Source organism: Rhopalosiphum padi, chromosome 1 (assembly GCF_020882245.1).
Source record: "Rhopalosiphum padi isolate XX-2018 chromosome 1, ASM2088224v1, whole genome shotgun sequence".
Classification (NCBI taxonomy): domain Eukaryota; kingdom Metazoa; phylum Arthropoda; class Insecta; order Hemiptera; family Aphididae; genus Rhopalosiphum; species Rhopalosiphum padi.
In genome coordinates this window covers 42,786,890-42,806,433 of record NC_083597.1, presented here as the reverse complement: position 1 = coordinate 42,806,433, position 19,544 = coordinate 42,786,890, and the positions used below count along the sequence as shown (strand labels likewise).

General features: G+C 33.2%; 1 protein-coding gene across 1 annotated transcript; it reads left to right on the top strand.

Moving 5' to 3' along the window:
• Positions 1–751: 751 nt before the first annotated feature.
• On the top strand, positions 752–5,965 carry LOC132925820 (uncharacterized). Its single transcript, XM_060990185.1, has one exon. It carries the CDS (start codon positions 752–754, stop codon positions 5,963–5,965), a length of 5,214 nt encoding a protein of 1,737 aa, XP_060846168.1.
• Positions 5,966–19,544: the final 13,579 nt, after the last annotated feature.

Below are 19,544 nucleotides of genomic sequence, written 5' to 3'. Positions count from 1 at the left end.
CCGCTCGCCGCCTCGTGCCGGGTTGTGCGGCCAAAACCGCGTGTGCGGTCAACGCGTTGTCCGTGAATATTATTCGCGCCGGCTTTTGTGTCCGATTTGTTATACGGTGATACAAAACCATGTGCCTTTTTCTTATTATTATTATCCGCAAGTTTGCGTCGTAAAGTTACGGTCGTCGACTTATTTGATTATTGCTTCAGCTCTACACGGTGTACGTGTGTGCACGGTTGGTTGTCCAGTGACACCAAAAAAGGAAAAACCACGTTTAGACCAGTGAAGATTGCCAGCTTGGATCGTGGGATCGCGCCGCCACCTGAATCAGGTCATTTATTGTAAAATTCATATTTTGATGTTATTTATTATTATTATTTATATGCTATTATTGTAATTATTTTGGGGCCCCGTGTTGACCTAATATTATATTTATTTGTGTCAATTTACGACATTGTTATATTCTTGTTATATTTATACATATACCGGGTCACCTTCTTCGTTTCTAACACATTGCGAGTCGTGTCCGATAACCGCGAATTTCCAAAAGTAGGATCGGACACGGCGTCAACATTTTTGGTAGCAGAGCGTGGTTTCCGACTTCTGTGGGGGGTTCGGTAGCGGTGTGTTGGTTTTTTTGGTGGGCTGGTATCTACATAGTGTTTCCTACGGTGCGTATAGGCGACATAGTTTATTTTTTCTTTGTATTTGTGTCATATATTATATTTGTATATTTAGGTTATATTACATTTTGCTCGTAATGGCTGACGAGAAAGAAATTGAGCGTATTTCGCGCCTGCTCGCGCGTGCTAAAGTAAAGCGTACTACCATTATATCGCAGATTCGAGCTATACATGCTATGGCGTTGCGCGTACAATCGGAGCCTGATCTAGCCTCAGAGTTTGCGTTAAACGCGGCGGATTTAGACGCGCTATGGTTTCAATTTAGGACAGATGACGATTCCGTATTAGATCTTTTATCGGCGTCCGATAAGCTCACCGACTATTCACCCGAGCTGACAGCGGAGGTACGCCAACTAATTCACGCGGCTAAAAATATCGCCCAGCGGTTAATCCCGACAGGTGTCGACGCCGTCGACTTGTCATATCTCCGAAATGGGACATCAAGTGTTCAGAAACCGCGCGAGGATCCGGTTAAGTCACTTTCCCGCTTACCTGATATACCTCTACCCACGTTCGAGGGTGATTACCGATCGTGGCCCAATTTTCGCGACAGATTTTCCGCGCTTGTCGATACGCGACACAATTTATCGAACATCGATAAAATGTATTATTTAATAGGTTGCTTAAAAGGCGCCGCAGCCGATGCTGTTCGAGGCATACCGGTGTCGGCGGACAATTACGAGTTAGTAATGAACACCTTGTCCGATAAGTTCAATCGACCGCGTTTGGTTGCAACGTCACTCGTCGACAAGCTATTGCAATCGTCGACCATGACACAAGAGTCGCTTAACGACTTGAACGCATTTGTAGGAACGTGTAGTGAATCCATCTCATTGTTAGACGCGCTAAAAATACCAGACGTTGGGTCTTTTATTTTATTTTCTATAGCGTTTCGATGTCTACCTGTTTCTACCCGCAAGTTATTTGAGGCGAACAGTTCAGTAGATTACCCGTCGATAGGACAATTATTAGCCTTTCTCCGATCCCGGGTGGCCATTCTCGAAGTCGTGGGCGAATCCCACAAAAATAGTGCGAGTAATGCGCCGTCAAAGTCGACTGGTCAGTTCCGAAAGGGGGGAGATTACTCAGGGAAGCCTCGGTTGACGTCTTTAGTCACCTCCAAATCTAATAATACGTGTCTATGTTGTGCGGGTTCGCACGCTCTAACATCGTGTTCGCGGTTCAAGAATTGGGGCCCCGACGAGCGTGCTCGGTGGACGCGCGATAAAAAATTATGTTTTAATTGTTTTAGTGACGAGCACTGGGCTCCCAAGTGTAATGCTAAATCAAGTTGTCAGAACTGCACGCGCAAACACCACTCGCTTCTTCATCATAATAAATCGTCCAGTAGAGATCGCGATGTTCGAAACGAGCCACCGGCTGCCGAAGCGTCGTTATGCGCGTCCGTGCCGCGTCCCCCTCCACACCAGGCGTCGTCTGTAATTTTAGGTACCGCGCTAGTGCATATGCGCGATCGTTCCGGTTCGTGGCAAACAATGCGCGCATTGATAGATTGCGCGTCGCAGATAAGCGCCGTTACGAGTGCGTGTGCCGATCGATTAGGCCTTAAGCGCTCCCGTTGGACAGCCCCGGTAAGCGGTTTATCCGGAGTTCCTGTAGTAAATGTCCAAGGTCGCGTTGAGTGTAACGTACAGCCGCGGTTTGCGTCCGAACCTGTGCTTTCCATAAATGCGTGGGTATTGCCCGCCATAACGGGTGATTTGCCTCGAACAACGTTACACTCGAGCGTTAAAGATAGGTACTCTAATCTCGCGCTCGCCGACCCGTCATTCGATATCACTTCACCTATTGATGTATTATTAGGCGGCGATGTATACGCGTCAATAATGGACGGTCGGAAATTTTCGGTGGACAAAGCGTTACCAACGGCGTTTAGTTCGGTCTTTGGTTGGATCTTAATTGGTCCAGTGTCCGACCGAGAGGCTCACCCGTATCAATCGATGCCGGTCGCTATGACTGTTTCCATTGAAGGGTTAATGGAACGGTTTTGGCAAGTTGAGGAGCCAGAGGCTGCTCCCGCGACGTTTACCGACGAGGGGCGTTGTGAAAAGTTATTTTGTGAACAGACTGTACGTTTGCCGTGCGGCCGTTTTTCGGTACCGTTGCCTTTTCGTGCGCCGCCGTCAGCTGATACTTTTAACGGGTCCCGCGAACTCGCGGTGCGACGTTTTGACGCGCTTGAACGTAAATTGGTTACGAGCCCTCAATTAAAAGCATTATATGTCCAGTTCATGTCGGAATACATTTCGCTAGGTCATATGTCCGTCGCGACGTCCCCGGGACGTTATTTTATTCCGCATCACGCGGTGTATCGTCCGGCGATCGACGAAAATAAAATACGCGTCGTATTCGACGCTTCCGCGCAGAGTAGTCGCGGACCGTCATTGAATAATTGCTTGTTTACCGGTCCTAAATTACAACAGGACATAGTCGACATTTTGACAAGATTTCGAGTCCCCAAGTACGTTTTTACGACCGACATCTGCAAAATGTATAGACAAATATTAATTTTGCCGGAATATCGTCAATTCCAACATATTTTATGGCGACCGTCGCCACACGACGAACTTGTAGAATACGAGTTAAATACCGTTACGTACGGCGTTAATTGCGCGCCTTATCTTGCTCTACGCGTGCTACAAACTATCGCATCCGATGATTGCGATAATTTCGAGTTTGTGCGTAACGCGCTAACGCGTCAGACCTATGTCGATGACATCTGCGACGGAGCAGATACGATTTCGAACGTATTAAAATTACAGTCCGATTTAATCTCTGTTATGCACAAAGCGGGATTAGAGCTGAAAAAGTGGGCGTCAAATACGTCATGCGTTTTAGACGCGGTGCCAGCCACAGATCGTGTGTGTGCGCCTATGCCGTTCGAATCGGTCGACGGCTACGGTACTAAGGTGCTCGGCTTACAATGGCATCCCGATGGGGACTATTTTTGTTGCGCACTAAGTCTCGATTCTGCAGCACCCGTATGCACCAAACGCGGCATTCTTTCTTTAGTAGCGCGTATATTCGACCCGCTAGGTGTGTTCGCTCCCGCGGTATTTTTAGCTAAATCTATTATGCAGCGGACCTGGAAACTTGGCATGACTTGGGATGAGCCCTTACCAAACAAGATTCACGACGAATGGGTCGCGTTCGTCTCCGACTTACCGTCGTTATTAAATATTAGGGTTCCGCGTTATTTGAAATCGAGCCACGGAGCACCATGCTATTTACTAGGTTTTTGTGACGCCTCGCAACTCGGCTACGCGGCGGTCGTGTACGTGCGCATGGTTGACGTCGATGTTAACGCGTCCGTATGTTTAATTGGTACGAAAACAAAATTAGCGCCGGTAAAATCATTAACCATTCCCCGACTAGAATTAAATGCCGCGTTGTTATTGGCTCGATGGTTAAGTCGCGTTCGCGACATTTTGGCCCCGCAATTAAATATTGTCGGCATAAATGCGTGGTCAGATTCTACGATAGTATTATCATGGTTAGGTGCCCCGCACGAAGCTTTTAAAATTTATGTGTCGAATCGAGTGCACCAAATTCGCACTTTACTGCCGGATTGTCGATGGCGGCATGTTGACTCGGTCAATAACCCCGCCGACTGCGCGTCGCGTGGCATAATGCCGGCTGCCCTAGCGCAGCACGAATTGTATTGGCACGGTCCACATTTAGCGTATGGCGATCCGTCGGAAGGGGACGATGCTCATTCGCCGTTACCGTTGTGTGACCTGCCCGAACTTCGTCCAGCGTCCTGCGCCGCCTGTGTTGACGAAATTGAAGTCGAATGGTTTAATCGTTTTTCTAATTACGACCGCATGTTACGAGTAGTAGCGTATATGCGCCGGTTTATTGCCGCCGGTATTCGTCGAGTACGTCGACAACCGGACCACAATGCGCCCGCATATTTGCAAAAGTCAGAAATAGATAGCGCCGCTCGCATATTAGAGGCTGAGTCCCAGCGCGTACATTTCGCCGTTCTGTTACGCGAATTGTCGACGGGTAAGCATGTCTCGTCGAAGCCACTTGCCCGTTTAGCGCCCTTTATCGATCCGGTAGGCGTGATTCGCGTTGGCGGACGACTGCGGCATTCTTTATTAGCTTATGATTGTAAGCATCCGGTTTTGTTAGCTAAGCATTCGCATTACGCTTATTTATTGTGCCACCGTTGGCACCGGGTGACGTGTCACGCCGGCCCGCGAGTTCTTACTGCGCTTATTTCACGTCGATTTTGGATTGTCTCGCTTCGATCGGTGTTGCATCGTGTCATTACTAACTGTTCTATATGTGTAAGGTTTGATGCCAAACGTGTTCAACCGTTAATGGCGGATTTGCCCGACACTCGCGTCCAACAGCGACGAGCCTTCGACCGTGTCGGCGTCGATTATGCGGGCCCCTTACAAATGCGTGAGACCAGACTGCGCAAATCACGCGTTTTCAAAATTTATATAGCGGTCTTCATTTGTTTTATTACGAAAGCTGTCCACCTCGAAGTTGTAACCGATCTGTCGACCGATGCCTTCCTAGCCGCGTTCGATCGCTTTATTGCCCGTCGAGGTCTACCGAGCGATGTGTTTTCGGACTGCGGCACTAATTTCGTCGGGGCTGATAAGAAATTACGCGCGCTTATCCACAGCCCGGAAGGCCGGGCCGCTATTGCCAATTCGCGTGCTATCTGCGAATGGCACTTCAATCCGCCTAGCGCCCCCCACTTCGGAGGCTTATGGGAAGCGGCGGTGCGATCGACGAAACGACTTTTAATACGAGTCATAGGGACACATATCTTCACGTACGAAGAGTTTACGACTATATTAGCGCGCGTAGAGGCCGTTCTAAACTCGCGTCCGCTCACGCCCGTCTCGACGGACCCGCATGACCTCGAGTGTTTGACACCTAGTCATTTTTTAATAGGTCAACCGCTTCTCACCGTACCGCCTAGATCGGGTCCAGAGTCCACCCGTAGTTTAACCGATCGGTGGAAGTTGATGGATCAGTGCCATCAATCCTTTTGGCGCCGTTGGTCCTCTGAGTATCTGACTACGCTACAGGAGAGGTCCAAATGGACCAAGGGTGTCCCCAACGTCAAAGTAGACGATATGGTCGTAGTAGTAGACAACCAAAATCCGCCGTTGATGTGGCGACTCGGCCGTATAGTAGAGTTGTTTCCCGGTACCGATGGTCATGTCCGTGTCGCTCGAGTATTAACCCGAGCAGGTAGCGTCATACGACCAGTGGTCAAACTCGTGCTGTTACCCACCAAGTAATGTTCGTTTTGTCGCGTAGAGTACAGGTTGGGGCTTGGTGGGTACCATGCGTGCCGACATTCCAGCACATTGCTTCGGCCCGACCGTTTAATTTTTTATGCTATGCGCGATTACCAAAGATGTTGTCAATCGCTTAGTGTTGGGCGGGTGCTCAATGACCCATTGGTCAATATATAAAAAAAAAAAAAGCCATTTTGTTTTTTTTTTCATTATTATTAATTATTTTTATTTATATTATATTTTGTATTCTTTCCTATTCATTATATAGATATGTACACATATTGTTACTTTAATATTTTGTTTTATATTTCATAGTATATGTATTTTCTCTTTGTTTTATGTTCATTATTATAAACTATATGTTCACCTTATGTGATGAAGTTTTTTTATCAACTATAACCGCCGTCACGAAGATCGGATTCCATATTGAGGCGTACACCACGGTTCCTGCATTCTCGGCTACTGTTATTCCACGATATGTGAGGCAAGGCCTCCCATAGGGGGAGGATGTTCGAGCTTGAGCCTTTCCGCGCCTGGTGCAGACGGTGTGTCCGTTTGACACGTGTGTTTGTCGTCCCGCGGACGTCCGACGCAGAGGTGCGCTTGCGCGAACTTTTAGCGACCGGCTTCGCTGGCCACCGGTTGTCCGGGGCCCGGCCGTCGCTGTCTTTTACCAACGGTCGGATCGTTCCGTTCCGTGCCGGCTTGTGCCCGTTTTTTGTTCGTGTGCGCCGAACACGAAATCTCGGTTGAGCCTGACGCACCGCTGCGTCCGCTCGCCGCCTCGTGCCGGGTTGTGCGGCCAAAACCGCGTGTGCGGTCAACGCGTTGTCCGTGAATATTATTCGCGCCGGCTTTTGTGTCCGATTTGTTATACGGTGATACAAAACCATGTGCCTTTTTCTTATTATTATTATCCGCAAGTTTGCGTCGTAAAGTTACGGTCGTCGACTTATTTGATTATTGCTTCAGCTCTACACGGTGTACGTGTGTGCACGGTTGGTTGTCCAGTGACACCAAAAAAGGAAAAACCACGTTTAGACCAGTGAAGATTGCCAGCTTGGATCGTGGGATCGCGCCGCCACCTGAATCAGGTCATTTATTGTAAAATTCATATTTTGATGTTATTTATTATTATTATTTATATGCTATTATTGTAATTATTTTGGGGCCCCGTGTTGACCTAATATTATATTTATTTGTGTCAATTTACGACATTGTTATATTCTTGTTATATTTATACATATACCGGGTCACCTTCTTCGTTTCTAACACATTGCGAGTCGTGTCCGATAACCGCGAATTTCCAAAAGTAGGATCGGACACGGCGTCAACATTATAATAAGTCTGGAATCTGCAAAATAAATATACATATACATTTATATTTTTTTTTCGATATTATTTAATTTTAAATATTTTGATATACGATTGAAATTAAAAACTATAATTTTTCAAATAAGTATTTACATTTTTTTAACATGATTTCATAAATCATTTATTAACATTAAAAAGTAGTATATCATTTTTATGATTACTAAAAAAATAATATATTTTATAGTTTAATATTTCAATAAAATAATTCATTCAGTTTATTATCTCATCAAGAGGTATGTACAATATACATACATTTTTACAAAATAAAAAATTTGAAATATATAAATTTATGTTATGAAAATGTATTATGTGTTATGATTATTTACGTTATTTATTGATATTAAATATTTTAATTTATGAAGATGTTTAATGATATAATCATTTTACTAAAAACATCGTTATATCTCGAAATACAAAATAATAATAAGACAATATTTGCAATTGTATTTTATAATACAAATATCAAGTTGCACCTATTTTATATTATTAATGTTTTTAACATTGTATGATGATATATATTCGTGATGGTATCAATTTTAAAATGATTTCTGCACGTCTGGGCTATTCGAGTACGTCCGGTAAAACGATGCGTTTAAGAGATGCATTATAGTGGTTTTTGAGTAGTATGACTGGACTCTCAGCACAATAATTATTAATTATATACATGTATCCAGTATAAAACATCAAGTAACTTTCACAAGTATTTCATCGTCTAGTAAATTTAATTTTCCATTTCATCGCATAGTAAAAGTCAAGGCACAATCAACCAGAACAAAAAATTCAAAATCTATAGCTATGCTATATAGTGTCAGTGTGATGATTAGTTCATAACTCCCTCGGGTCCACTAAGGATAAGCCGTTGACACGCTCAGAATAAGATTATATTACGGTCTCATCCCTGCCTACTGACTCCAACAGAAATGGATTCAGGTACGACTATAATTCGACAAAATTGTCAGGTCAGGCTATCTCCCTCGAAAGCGAGTTACCATGCCGGGATCTTGCCCCAGGTATTACCAAGACTAAAACTTAACGGTCCGTGAATAACCTTGTTCTGACTGACTTTAACTGTAGGAAATGAGTCGATCTTTGTAAGAGAAAATATTAGACACTTATATAGATGACATTAAAATACAAGTGAAGAATATAAAAGTTATAAGTATATCATAAACATGGTCAGTATTATTATAGTTATGTTTAGAAACAATTTTTATTGTGTGGAGTACACATTATAAACCGATACACCGTATTTTAATTTTATCACATAATATGTTTATTTGCCCGCCTATAATGAACACACCTGTAATGGTGTTGTTCATCTACTATAATATAATATAATACAGGGAGTGTTTAGTTTTTATTTTAAAATGTTTACCACTCAAAATTATATTGGATTCGTCACATAACGTAATCAAATCACAATGCCTGGATATTTATAGAAATAATTATTATTTGATAACATAATAACTCAAATATAATATCACATGAAGTGTATACTTAGCAAACATTTTTTGGTTTTTAATAAAATCAAAATAAAGTATAATTGTCTTTAATAAAACTTTTTCAGGGACGTTTTCGACAAGAACTATCTTAAAGTTTTTAGTTTTATACTTTTATAGCCTTTTATTTAGCATCGATTATTATGATTATATAAAATTTTTCATCATGAACACAAAATATAGATGTTATACATCGTAATAAAATAAACACAAATACGAAAATCAAAGAAGTGAAAAAAGAGAGCTCCGTGTTATAAAAAATAATCAAAACCATTAATTATGAATCCTTTTGGGATATTTTATAATCTTTGCAGTGAAAGTGCACACTCACTAAAATAATAATATAAATGTATATTATGATTTTACCTATGTTTTTTAAAGAAGTTTCGTAAAGTTATGAAACAAGTCAAACAAAAAACAAAAAAATTCAATTCAATTATCTTATGACTTATACTACACTGCTCCGTTAAACTATTAGGTAATTTTGATATTATTTATATTTCAGATTAGGACGTCATGTTGTCACAGGATTATATACCTAATATATAAGCAATTTACACTTCCTAATTGATACTTATGTAACCTATGTTAATTATTATTGTGCTCCTGGGTTATTCAGTCATTGGTCTACAGCAGGTTCTCGTTCACAAACGCCACAGATTAACTTTACTAAACTGATAAATACTACATTACCGAGCTCAGCGTTGATGTTAAAGCTGATTTGATATTGTATTAGTTCAGTCACTGTACTAACTGTTGGTAGACTATTATTATCATGATTATGTCACGAATAAATTACCATTTTCAAATTGGATTTTGTTTAGTTGCGGGAGTAGCTACTACTATATAGTCAGTACCAGTAATTGGACTTTGTGGCAAACATTACATTTTAAAATATCTATTAAAAATACATATGAAAAACTTTAACATAAAGCGAAATAAACTGGAGCTCATTATTTGGTAACTAGATACGAAAACGAATTCACCTATTATGCATTTAATACCTGGCATTTAACTTGAAAATATGACTTCAATACGTCCATCGGAACAATGCGAGAGGAGTACAACACCGTGAACAATTATAAAACCAAATCCACCATTTACAAGAGACTATTCTAACTCGAATTCCCATAAGGCACACAATGTGCAACCGTTCATCACTAATCCAAATCCTGAAAATGTGCCAAAAAAGGAGCACAGGATCACATTTAGAAATAAACTAACGTGCCGGAATCGTATTTTAGTTATCGTCCACACTTCATCAAGGACTAATATATTTATTCTGATAAAAATACTTATTATATATTAAATTATAATAAATTTAAAGAAATATGAGTGCACAACTGATTGCATGTAATAATACATTTATGTATTTCATTTGACTAGGGTTAAATCAAAAAATTAAATATTGTAACTAGTATCAATAAAAAAATATCGTTATCTTTTTTAATTAATTAAGTAATAGATACCTATCTTTTTCTTATAAAAACTAATAAAATTTAAAACCTCGATTATTACATAAAAAATTTAAATGTATAAATACTGCCTATTAAAGTACTAAAATATAGTGTAAGGTTGATCACATAAAATGTTGCATTTGTTGACATGATAAAATATTAAAATATGGTGTTAAGAATTTATTGAGTTATGTTTCAACTATGCTTGATATCCATACACTGGAAACTAAAGTATGTATAATAATAAATCATAATAAGTCAAGATTCAGTCAGAATTCAGAATTATAGTTACACTTATCCAACTATTATAGTACGTGAAATAAATAGTAAACAAGTTTAAATATCAATAGAAAATTATTTTATACAGTAATAAATTTATAATATTAAATTTAAAAATATTTAATAATTGCCGGATAAATAACCCTTGAATAAGTCTCCATAAAATACTTAATAATTAGACAGTTATAACTTATAAGATAAGATCATAAATTATCACCGTCACTATATCTGTAGTCTATTGATCATGTTATTTAGATAATTTATAAAAAATAATGTTTGTATAAAATTCACCGTTCTAGTTTACATACATTAACTCCACGTGTGTTCAAATTAAATTTTAAAGTGTATTCTTGGTTAAACATTTAAGGATGCAAGAGATAGTTGCATTCTGTGCGCTGGCGTGTAATCACAATAATGTTTTATTTTTATGATGGTACCTATGTTAAAAGTTAAAAGATTAATAAAAGATTTTTTAGTCTTGAGCTTTTTTTTTTTACCGTTGACTCGTATTTTTTTGTACTTTATTTATTTTTATTGTTCTTTGTGTTTCCACGTGTAGTGTAAATGATGCGTGAGGGTGAATAATAGCAATTTTTTTGTGGTTTCATTTCCAACTGCACTGCCTTTGACTTTTTCTTGTCTGACGACCTACATACATAACATAATATGTACTATATATACTTGATAAATAATAAAAACTTTTTTTTTTTAGTTTTTGATACATTCTTTGAATAATATTTAAGGTATAGTTAAATATCAACTTTCGTTTACTAGCATACTAGAAACTATTCTAAAATAACCATGTTATCATGTATTACATAATAATAATATATAACCAATGCTGTTTTAAATAAAGGTAAATTTGATTTAATCACATACAATTAGTACTTAAATTTGGATTGAAATATTTAAACTGATATTGTGCTTGTAAGTTATTATATGACTTGTTATATTCACAGGGATAGATAGTATATTATGGGCATATAAAGTTAAAAATGTACTAGTACGCTATAAATGATCAAATATGCTCTTTCTATTAAATATAATGAAATATGTAAAATCATATTTTGTATTTAAATTATTTACTTCACAAAAATAATTTCCATCTTACCCAAAACTTCTATTGAGTATTTAAAAAAAAAAATATGCAAATTCAAGAAGTCCTGGATCCTAATTATTAAGAATAATTTAAAAATCAAGCATTTGTATATAAAATATAATTTATGTATTATATTTAAAAAAACTTGTACAATTTTTTTAATTTTAATTTTATATTTTTGTTTTTTATTATGACTGCTTTATGATAATATATTTTAAAATAATTATTACTAATTAATTAAAAACTTAAAATAATTGAACGCAACATTACTTTATATTAATGATGTATGGTATGTTAAAAATATAAATATCTATATATACTATGTACTATTGTACTATAATTAATATTGTATTACAGCTGTTAAAATATTCTGTATCGACCAAAGCTTTTAAAGATTATTAAAAGCATTTAAGAATTGATCAAATTTAAGATGTTTCGTATTAGTGAATAACGCTACAATATTAAATAATTAATAAAATAAATATAACTTTTAATCGTTCATGAAATCTTATATTATATTTATGTTTAAAACCATAGTAAAGTAAAATTTGTATATATTTAACTTTAAAGATATGGAAAATAAAAACTTTTGAAAGGATCATATTGCGAATAATTGGCACTTATCTCCGCTCTACCACTCCACCGGGTTAAATACATTCTTATTTTTGAAGAGAAAATCTCATGAAGATTATGTTCCCAGATTTAAAAACTCCTCTTTCACACGCATTAGTTGTGTACCCACTTGATGCAAGGCTCCCCCTTTTTTATCTTTACTCCTCTTAGGAATGAACATTATTCTCACATTTCTCTTGCAGAGGCACTACATAATAGAAATAATTATGTCATGACATTTTTTTTTATTTATAATACACATCGTTAGGATTCTATTTTTTATGTTTAAAAAATTAATCAGTATTATTATAAAATTGTATAATGTATAATAAATAGTTCTTCTTCATAAATTGAAACTCACTACATTTTTATAATTTTTTATAATATGACTTGGGTTAAACTTATCGAAACACAAAAAACATTGTACAAAATACATATTAACATTAATATTGTTAATTATTATTATTATTATTATTATTATTAAAGTTTTTGATAGCTATACAAATATAAGTTCTGAGCAACTCTTAAAAATTAGTTTAAAATGTCAATAAAACGACGAAAGGTCTGGTATGAAGCAGAAAATAAATTAGATAATTTCTTATCAAAACAAAATGTTATTAATTTCATACTTTTCAAGATCGAATATGTGAATTTTGAATTATAAATTCACTACTGACAATAGTTTCATTTATATTTAATATTTCGATCTATTACATAAATATCAATATTGTTCACTGGATTTTTATACGATACAATTTATTACAAATATAATAACCGATAGTGTATATTGACTGTAAAATTACGTTTAGTATGGCGAATGTGAGTATTTTGTTATGACAAATATAGTATTATACTCACATAAGCACGTACACAAAAAAATTATTTCAGGAGGTGAGCTAGCATACAAATATAACTATACACAATATTTATGGAAATAATATATTTAAGTAGGTAGGTATTTTAAAATATTTAGGTTTAGGGGAAGGTTGAATCAAAATTCCACCTGTATACGTGCCTTTACTCGCATATAACACCCTTTGGGTACCAATAATAATTAAATTAATTTTTAAACTTAAATTTAAAAAATAATTAACTGTAATGTATAAAAATTAAAATAATGTTAAATAAAAACGAAAAAAAATATATGTAATAAATTGCATATATTTTAATATATAGATATAATTCATATTACAAATACTTATCTGTAAACCATACAACCTGTTTTTATTAGCTAAATAAATATTTATTATATAAATTAAAAGAAAAACAATTCCTAAGTGGTCGACATCGCATTTTTTCTTGTAATGAGAAATATAATATAATAATATGTATGCATACTTTTTAAAGTTAAAATATGTACTGATAATTATTTTGTAACTATTTTATTTGATTATAATGAATTTATAAAAATAAAATAAATTATAAAGAACATGAATAAATAATATGGAAATATAATTTTCATATAATAAAATGCGTTAATAGTGTAATATTGTGAAGCATCATTGCGTTATGGTAATGCATGGTTTTTGTCGTGTTTAAATATTATTTTAATCCTATTAATTCTTCATTATTATTTAGTTGGTTTTCCAATGAAAATAAAATAATTGTATTCATATGGCTGTGATATTTTATTACAATAAAACAACCTATATCGCACCATAATAATACAATAACCATTAGCACTCGTAAGGGACACATTAGACTCTACAAGCGTAGTTTAAAATTAAGTAGATATGAATTATCAAATATTCAAATTTATGAGAAAGATAATTACTCCAGTTAACACACGCTGTTAATTTAAATTAGATTCATACATTTTTCGGTAGACTTTAGTGAATATTTTTAAAACTATATAAAATACACGTATATATTATACCGAACAAAAATAATAATATGTAATCGAAACTTTCAAACAAATGTTTAAAAAAAATGTTCATTACTTATTAAATTGATAACTGATTTACAGTATATTTTTATTATATAGATCCGTTAAAAAAATGTTAAAAATTATTTATTTTTTATTTGTTAATTTGAAAAACAATGTCTTTGATTAAAACTTAAAACGACTTTAATATATAATGAAATAATAATAATAATAATAAAATACACTTATAATGCTTATTGCAGTTGTATAAATTACAGTCTGCTAGTGAGAACTTGAATTTGAATATAATTTTGTTGAAATATATGTACCGCAAAACTACCACATTTGTACAGTTCCTATATAGCATAATATAAATATACTACCCTGATCCGGGTAAGCCACACGCCAACTTGAGCGGGTGTATTAAAATATCACTATACAGCAATATTACACGAACATTGTTGAATTTCCAATCGATAATGTATTGCTTGCTACAAACGGTTTTAAAATATAAAATTCGTACAACCATGGTTTCATAAATAAATTTAAAACGAAATAATATTTTCAGAGTACACCAATGTCTATTGGTTTGGAAATCGTAGTATCGATGTTTTATTCATAATATTACTTATATTAAATTACATGAAATATAATAAGTAATTAGTTATTAAAGGTGAAGCAGTGTAACTTAACTCATATTATCAAATTTTAAAATAATAAAATGAGATAATGACTTAAAATAGTAATTTCTGTAGTTTTATAAGTACATAAATACGTTTATCTATATCCAGGAAGTAATTAAACAAAAAAAAAACTCAATACTGACGTACCTGATGTCGTATATATAAAATTATAATTTAAGTAAAATTTGAATGTTTCAAATTTCTGCACTGTATATTTTGTTGGATTTTAACTAAATAACAAAATCGATTTCATCAAAATTTGGTGATAAGTAAATATTCTTGTTTTTTGTAGGTTTATATATTTTTTTAGCTTTTCCTGTTATTTGGAACAGTAGTGGGAATTGTTTACTTATGAGATATGACCATCCAAAGTACCAGATATTATAACTCGTAATATATAGATACATTTTGCCAACGAAAACCGCCCTCAATGTTGAATTTTACGATTTTCACTGCTCCAAAAAATGATATGTGAAGTGTGACACTCATAAAAAAAATATACACATATTTTTAAAATGAATACATTCATTGCATTATTCAGGAAATTTGAAACATTTTTGATAAAACAATTTTTATATTTATAAATGTGTATTATTTTTATTATTATTATTTTATGATGCTTTGGAATTCAATGTTTAAGACAATTAATAAATATTTAAGAAAAACACTAAATATACATATAAAAATAACAAAAGGCCAAAAAGTACGTTTAAGTCCAAGTAGGTATTCAACATTTTTAGTAGTTACCTATAAAGGTAAGTCTGTGTTTCTATGGATATTTTATGATTAAATTACTATTTTTTTTCAATATCATTGCATTTATTATAGTTTAATAAATTATCATAATATTACTTTTCGTTACCAATTTATAAATCAATAAAAACGTACAGTTTGATTACTTATTTTATAGTATAAATAATTTAAACTTAATTAAAATATTTAAAAACTCTATTATGTTAAGTGAATAGAAATATACATGTAAAGTATCAAGCTCTTACGATTCGTATTTTTGGAATTACAACAAAATAACTAAAATCGTTATATTTTATTAAAATATTCAATTCTGTAAACATTTGAACTATTAATGTTTATAAAATAAATTATTTAAGTTTATTGTGATAACTTTGAATTTATAAAAACAAGTAATGAAAATCGTTATATTAGATTTTTAAAATATAAAATTTAATAATTTTTTTAATTATTAGTGTGTAACGAGTTCAAAATAAGGTAAAAGGTTCTAGTCTAATATTTTCATAAAAGTTTATTAATGTATCGTATTTAAATTGATATTCTCAACTTATTACTTTATAATATGTATATTATTAATAAATATAAAATATTAATACAAGGAGTAAGTAAGATAGTTTTTCCTTTTTTATATATAAATGTATTAATAAGATGATGTGTGATACATATCGAAAATAGAATAGATATCACCTTATCTCTTGTATAACTTGCAGTTTGAAGTAAACTTCTTGTATTGTTGAGTGAATTGATAATTTAGGAATTAACAAAATACAAAAAATGTATACTATAAAGTATTAATTATAGTTGTAATAACTAAAGATAAAAAAATACAATAAAAAATATTTTTCAATATTTTTAAGCACAAGAAATTTAAAAAAAACTTAAAAATAAAAAATTCAAAATTTTAATAAATAGTTTTATAAGAACCAATAAAAATATATTTCTTTATCCTCACTGATTTACCATTTTGTAATATATTTTTCAATTTATACACTGCCAAGTAAAGCTGCTATTGGTTTTATTAAAATAATATTTTTCACATAATATTTTAACTTTATTCGTAACAATATTGTATTTCAATTGATTTAAATGCAAGCTAGGTAGGTTTATATACTGAAATATTTATAAGAAAAAAAAGTAATTTATTTCAGTTTTTATTTTGAGGAATTCAATACAATCACAACAATATGATAAATTTTAGTATTGAAAATATGATTCAACTTAAATAAAATAAACGGAATTTAAATTTTTTCTGATTTAATGAAAATGCCGATTGTGTATCGATTTATAAATCATCATATTATATATAATACTATAAATTTGTTTTATTTTCGGTACCTATAAAATTAAATTTACTATTTTAGTGTTTTTATTCTTGTCCAAGTCGTCATTGTTTTAATTATTCAACAATAAAAATGTAGGTTTAATTTTTATTTAATTAAGTAAAAAAAAAAATAAAAAAAAAAATAAACGTTCAAAACCTTTTTTTCTTATTGTGAGCGTTTAGTAGTAATCTGTAGCACTATGGCACCTATCCAGAAAGATATGTTCTGTTCAACCTGCCACACGACCTAGTGACATGGCGGACACTCGATTGCGCTATAGGTAAGTACTTAAAAAGCAATCCCGTACAATAACACGATTGCCACGCGTTTAACGATAAGAGCAAACAAAACAATAACACGCCATGTATAACCATAAGTGACCGATTAATGTGGATTTACTCGGTCAATACCAGTGATTTGTCTGACGATCGTAATTTTCCAATAACTGAAAAGTGTTTACACGTTTCAGACATACCGACGTAGCGTTGTCCAATCACTATACGATATTATCCAACCTGCACAAAAGAAAACTATATCTCTCGACATCGTGATGGCATTTAACACTGAACTATTCACCAAATGTACGTACAACTAAATCGACTTAAAGGCTAATAATTGAAGTTCTTCTCGGTTATCTAGCTTTCACTGTGTTTGTATCCACTTGAAAGTGTACTCACAACACATATTTGTTATACCGCATATGTTCGATACATATAGAGTTGAACGTCGTATCGTGTATTATCCGAATACGATAATAAGTATACGATATTTTTGATAACAGTTGCAACATATTTATTACCTGCTAACTATATAATATTAAAATATGACTTACATCTGTCACTGGACAGTGCTTGGCCGCATCACCATTCAGTGACTTCGAGGGTCACACCGTGATCCAATTGTATATAATAATTATTGACATTTATATACTTAGAACTATAATTTATACTAAAATAAACCGAAAACAAATCGTTGAGTTATTTTATCAACGAATTCTACTAATTCATCATCACATGGTTATATGTCCAAATTATGTTTCATTAATTATAATTTATATTTTAATTAACTACATAAGATACTATATTATTAAATTCATTCGAAATAAAAATCAAGATTAACCGAATCAAGGTTTAATATCAGTTACGAAAACTTTTTAGTAGGAAACAAACTATTAATTTATGCAAAGTTAAATAATATCACATGGTATAGTCAGAAAAGGGGATTCAAATCACTAAAATCCAGACATAGGTACAGCCGGCACAGGGTTATACATTTTATAATAATATATGATATGGATCGTGTTTGAAACGTGATAATGTATACATGTATCCGAGTAATGTGTACACTACCAACGCTTATTGATTAAAGTTAACATATTTATTTAATATATTATATTCATATTAAATTGTACGTACTTTACCTTGGTAATATATACATTATGCATGATCAAGTTGGCAAATCACTTTGATGAGTTTATCGTATACTGTGGTTTTCGATTACTACAACGTGTAATAATATTATAGTTTTTATCTTCCATTTTACAGTTTAATACCAATACTTAAAGTATTGCCCACTTAGAAACGCGTGTCAAGATTAATTTATTAATATAAAATCACGCTAAGTGTTGTTATACGAGTGTGGAATAAGTGGTGTATTTACAAAAAAAAAAAAAAATTGTTTATTCATCATCATTTGTGTAAAAATTGTTCTGTTATTATTTATTTTTTTTTTTGTTATAAAATACACTGATTGATAACTTTGTTAATATTATTAAATAAAAAATATTGTTAAATACAACCGATGTATTTAGATGTATATACCTCAGTTCACTTTGAAGGATTCTTTCCGGTTGATCGTTTAATAAAATTGAATATTATTCTATTATTTATTTATTTTTCTTTTATAGCAAAGATTTTTAAATTATATTTTATAATGATCATTTATCGATAAATAGCATGTCAATCATTGGTATATGATCTGGTTATATCGTATACATAAGAAAAAAAACACATTATCCACACATTAGGTTTTCTGGATTCACTCTGATCTCATTCTGATAGTGTTTATACTATCGGTTTTTAGTTTTTACATATTACCTATAATATATAAACGGTTTATCGTGAAATGGTAATCTGACACAATTGAATTCATGTAAAGAAAAAAAAATGTATAACCATCGAGACTAAATTCAATACTGTACAAACATGATAATACGAGTAGTTATGAGAACTGCAGACAACACAGATAAGACTTTGAAATTGAGTATTTCACAGCATTACTTGAGATTCAAGATATACTCACGGTACAAAAACTAATGGCATCAGTGGCAATCTGATTAATATGGAAACGTAGTTACTTCATAATGCATTAGCGAATCGACAATATTATAAAAACTACGATAACCCATAAACAGGATTTGAATTTGCAAATATTATATAATAATATATCGATTTTAAAAAAATATATTTATAATCACTGCAAGTACAATTAATATTAAATAGATATATTTAATAATTACTAAATAATAATTTAACAATTTTTTCCAATAATGTAGACTGTAGAGCAATTTGACAAATAAAATAAAATAAAATAAAATTACAAAATAAGTTTCTATTTATTATGATAATAATGTTATCTGAG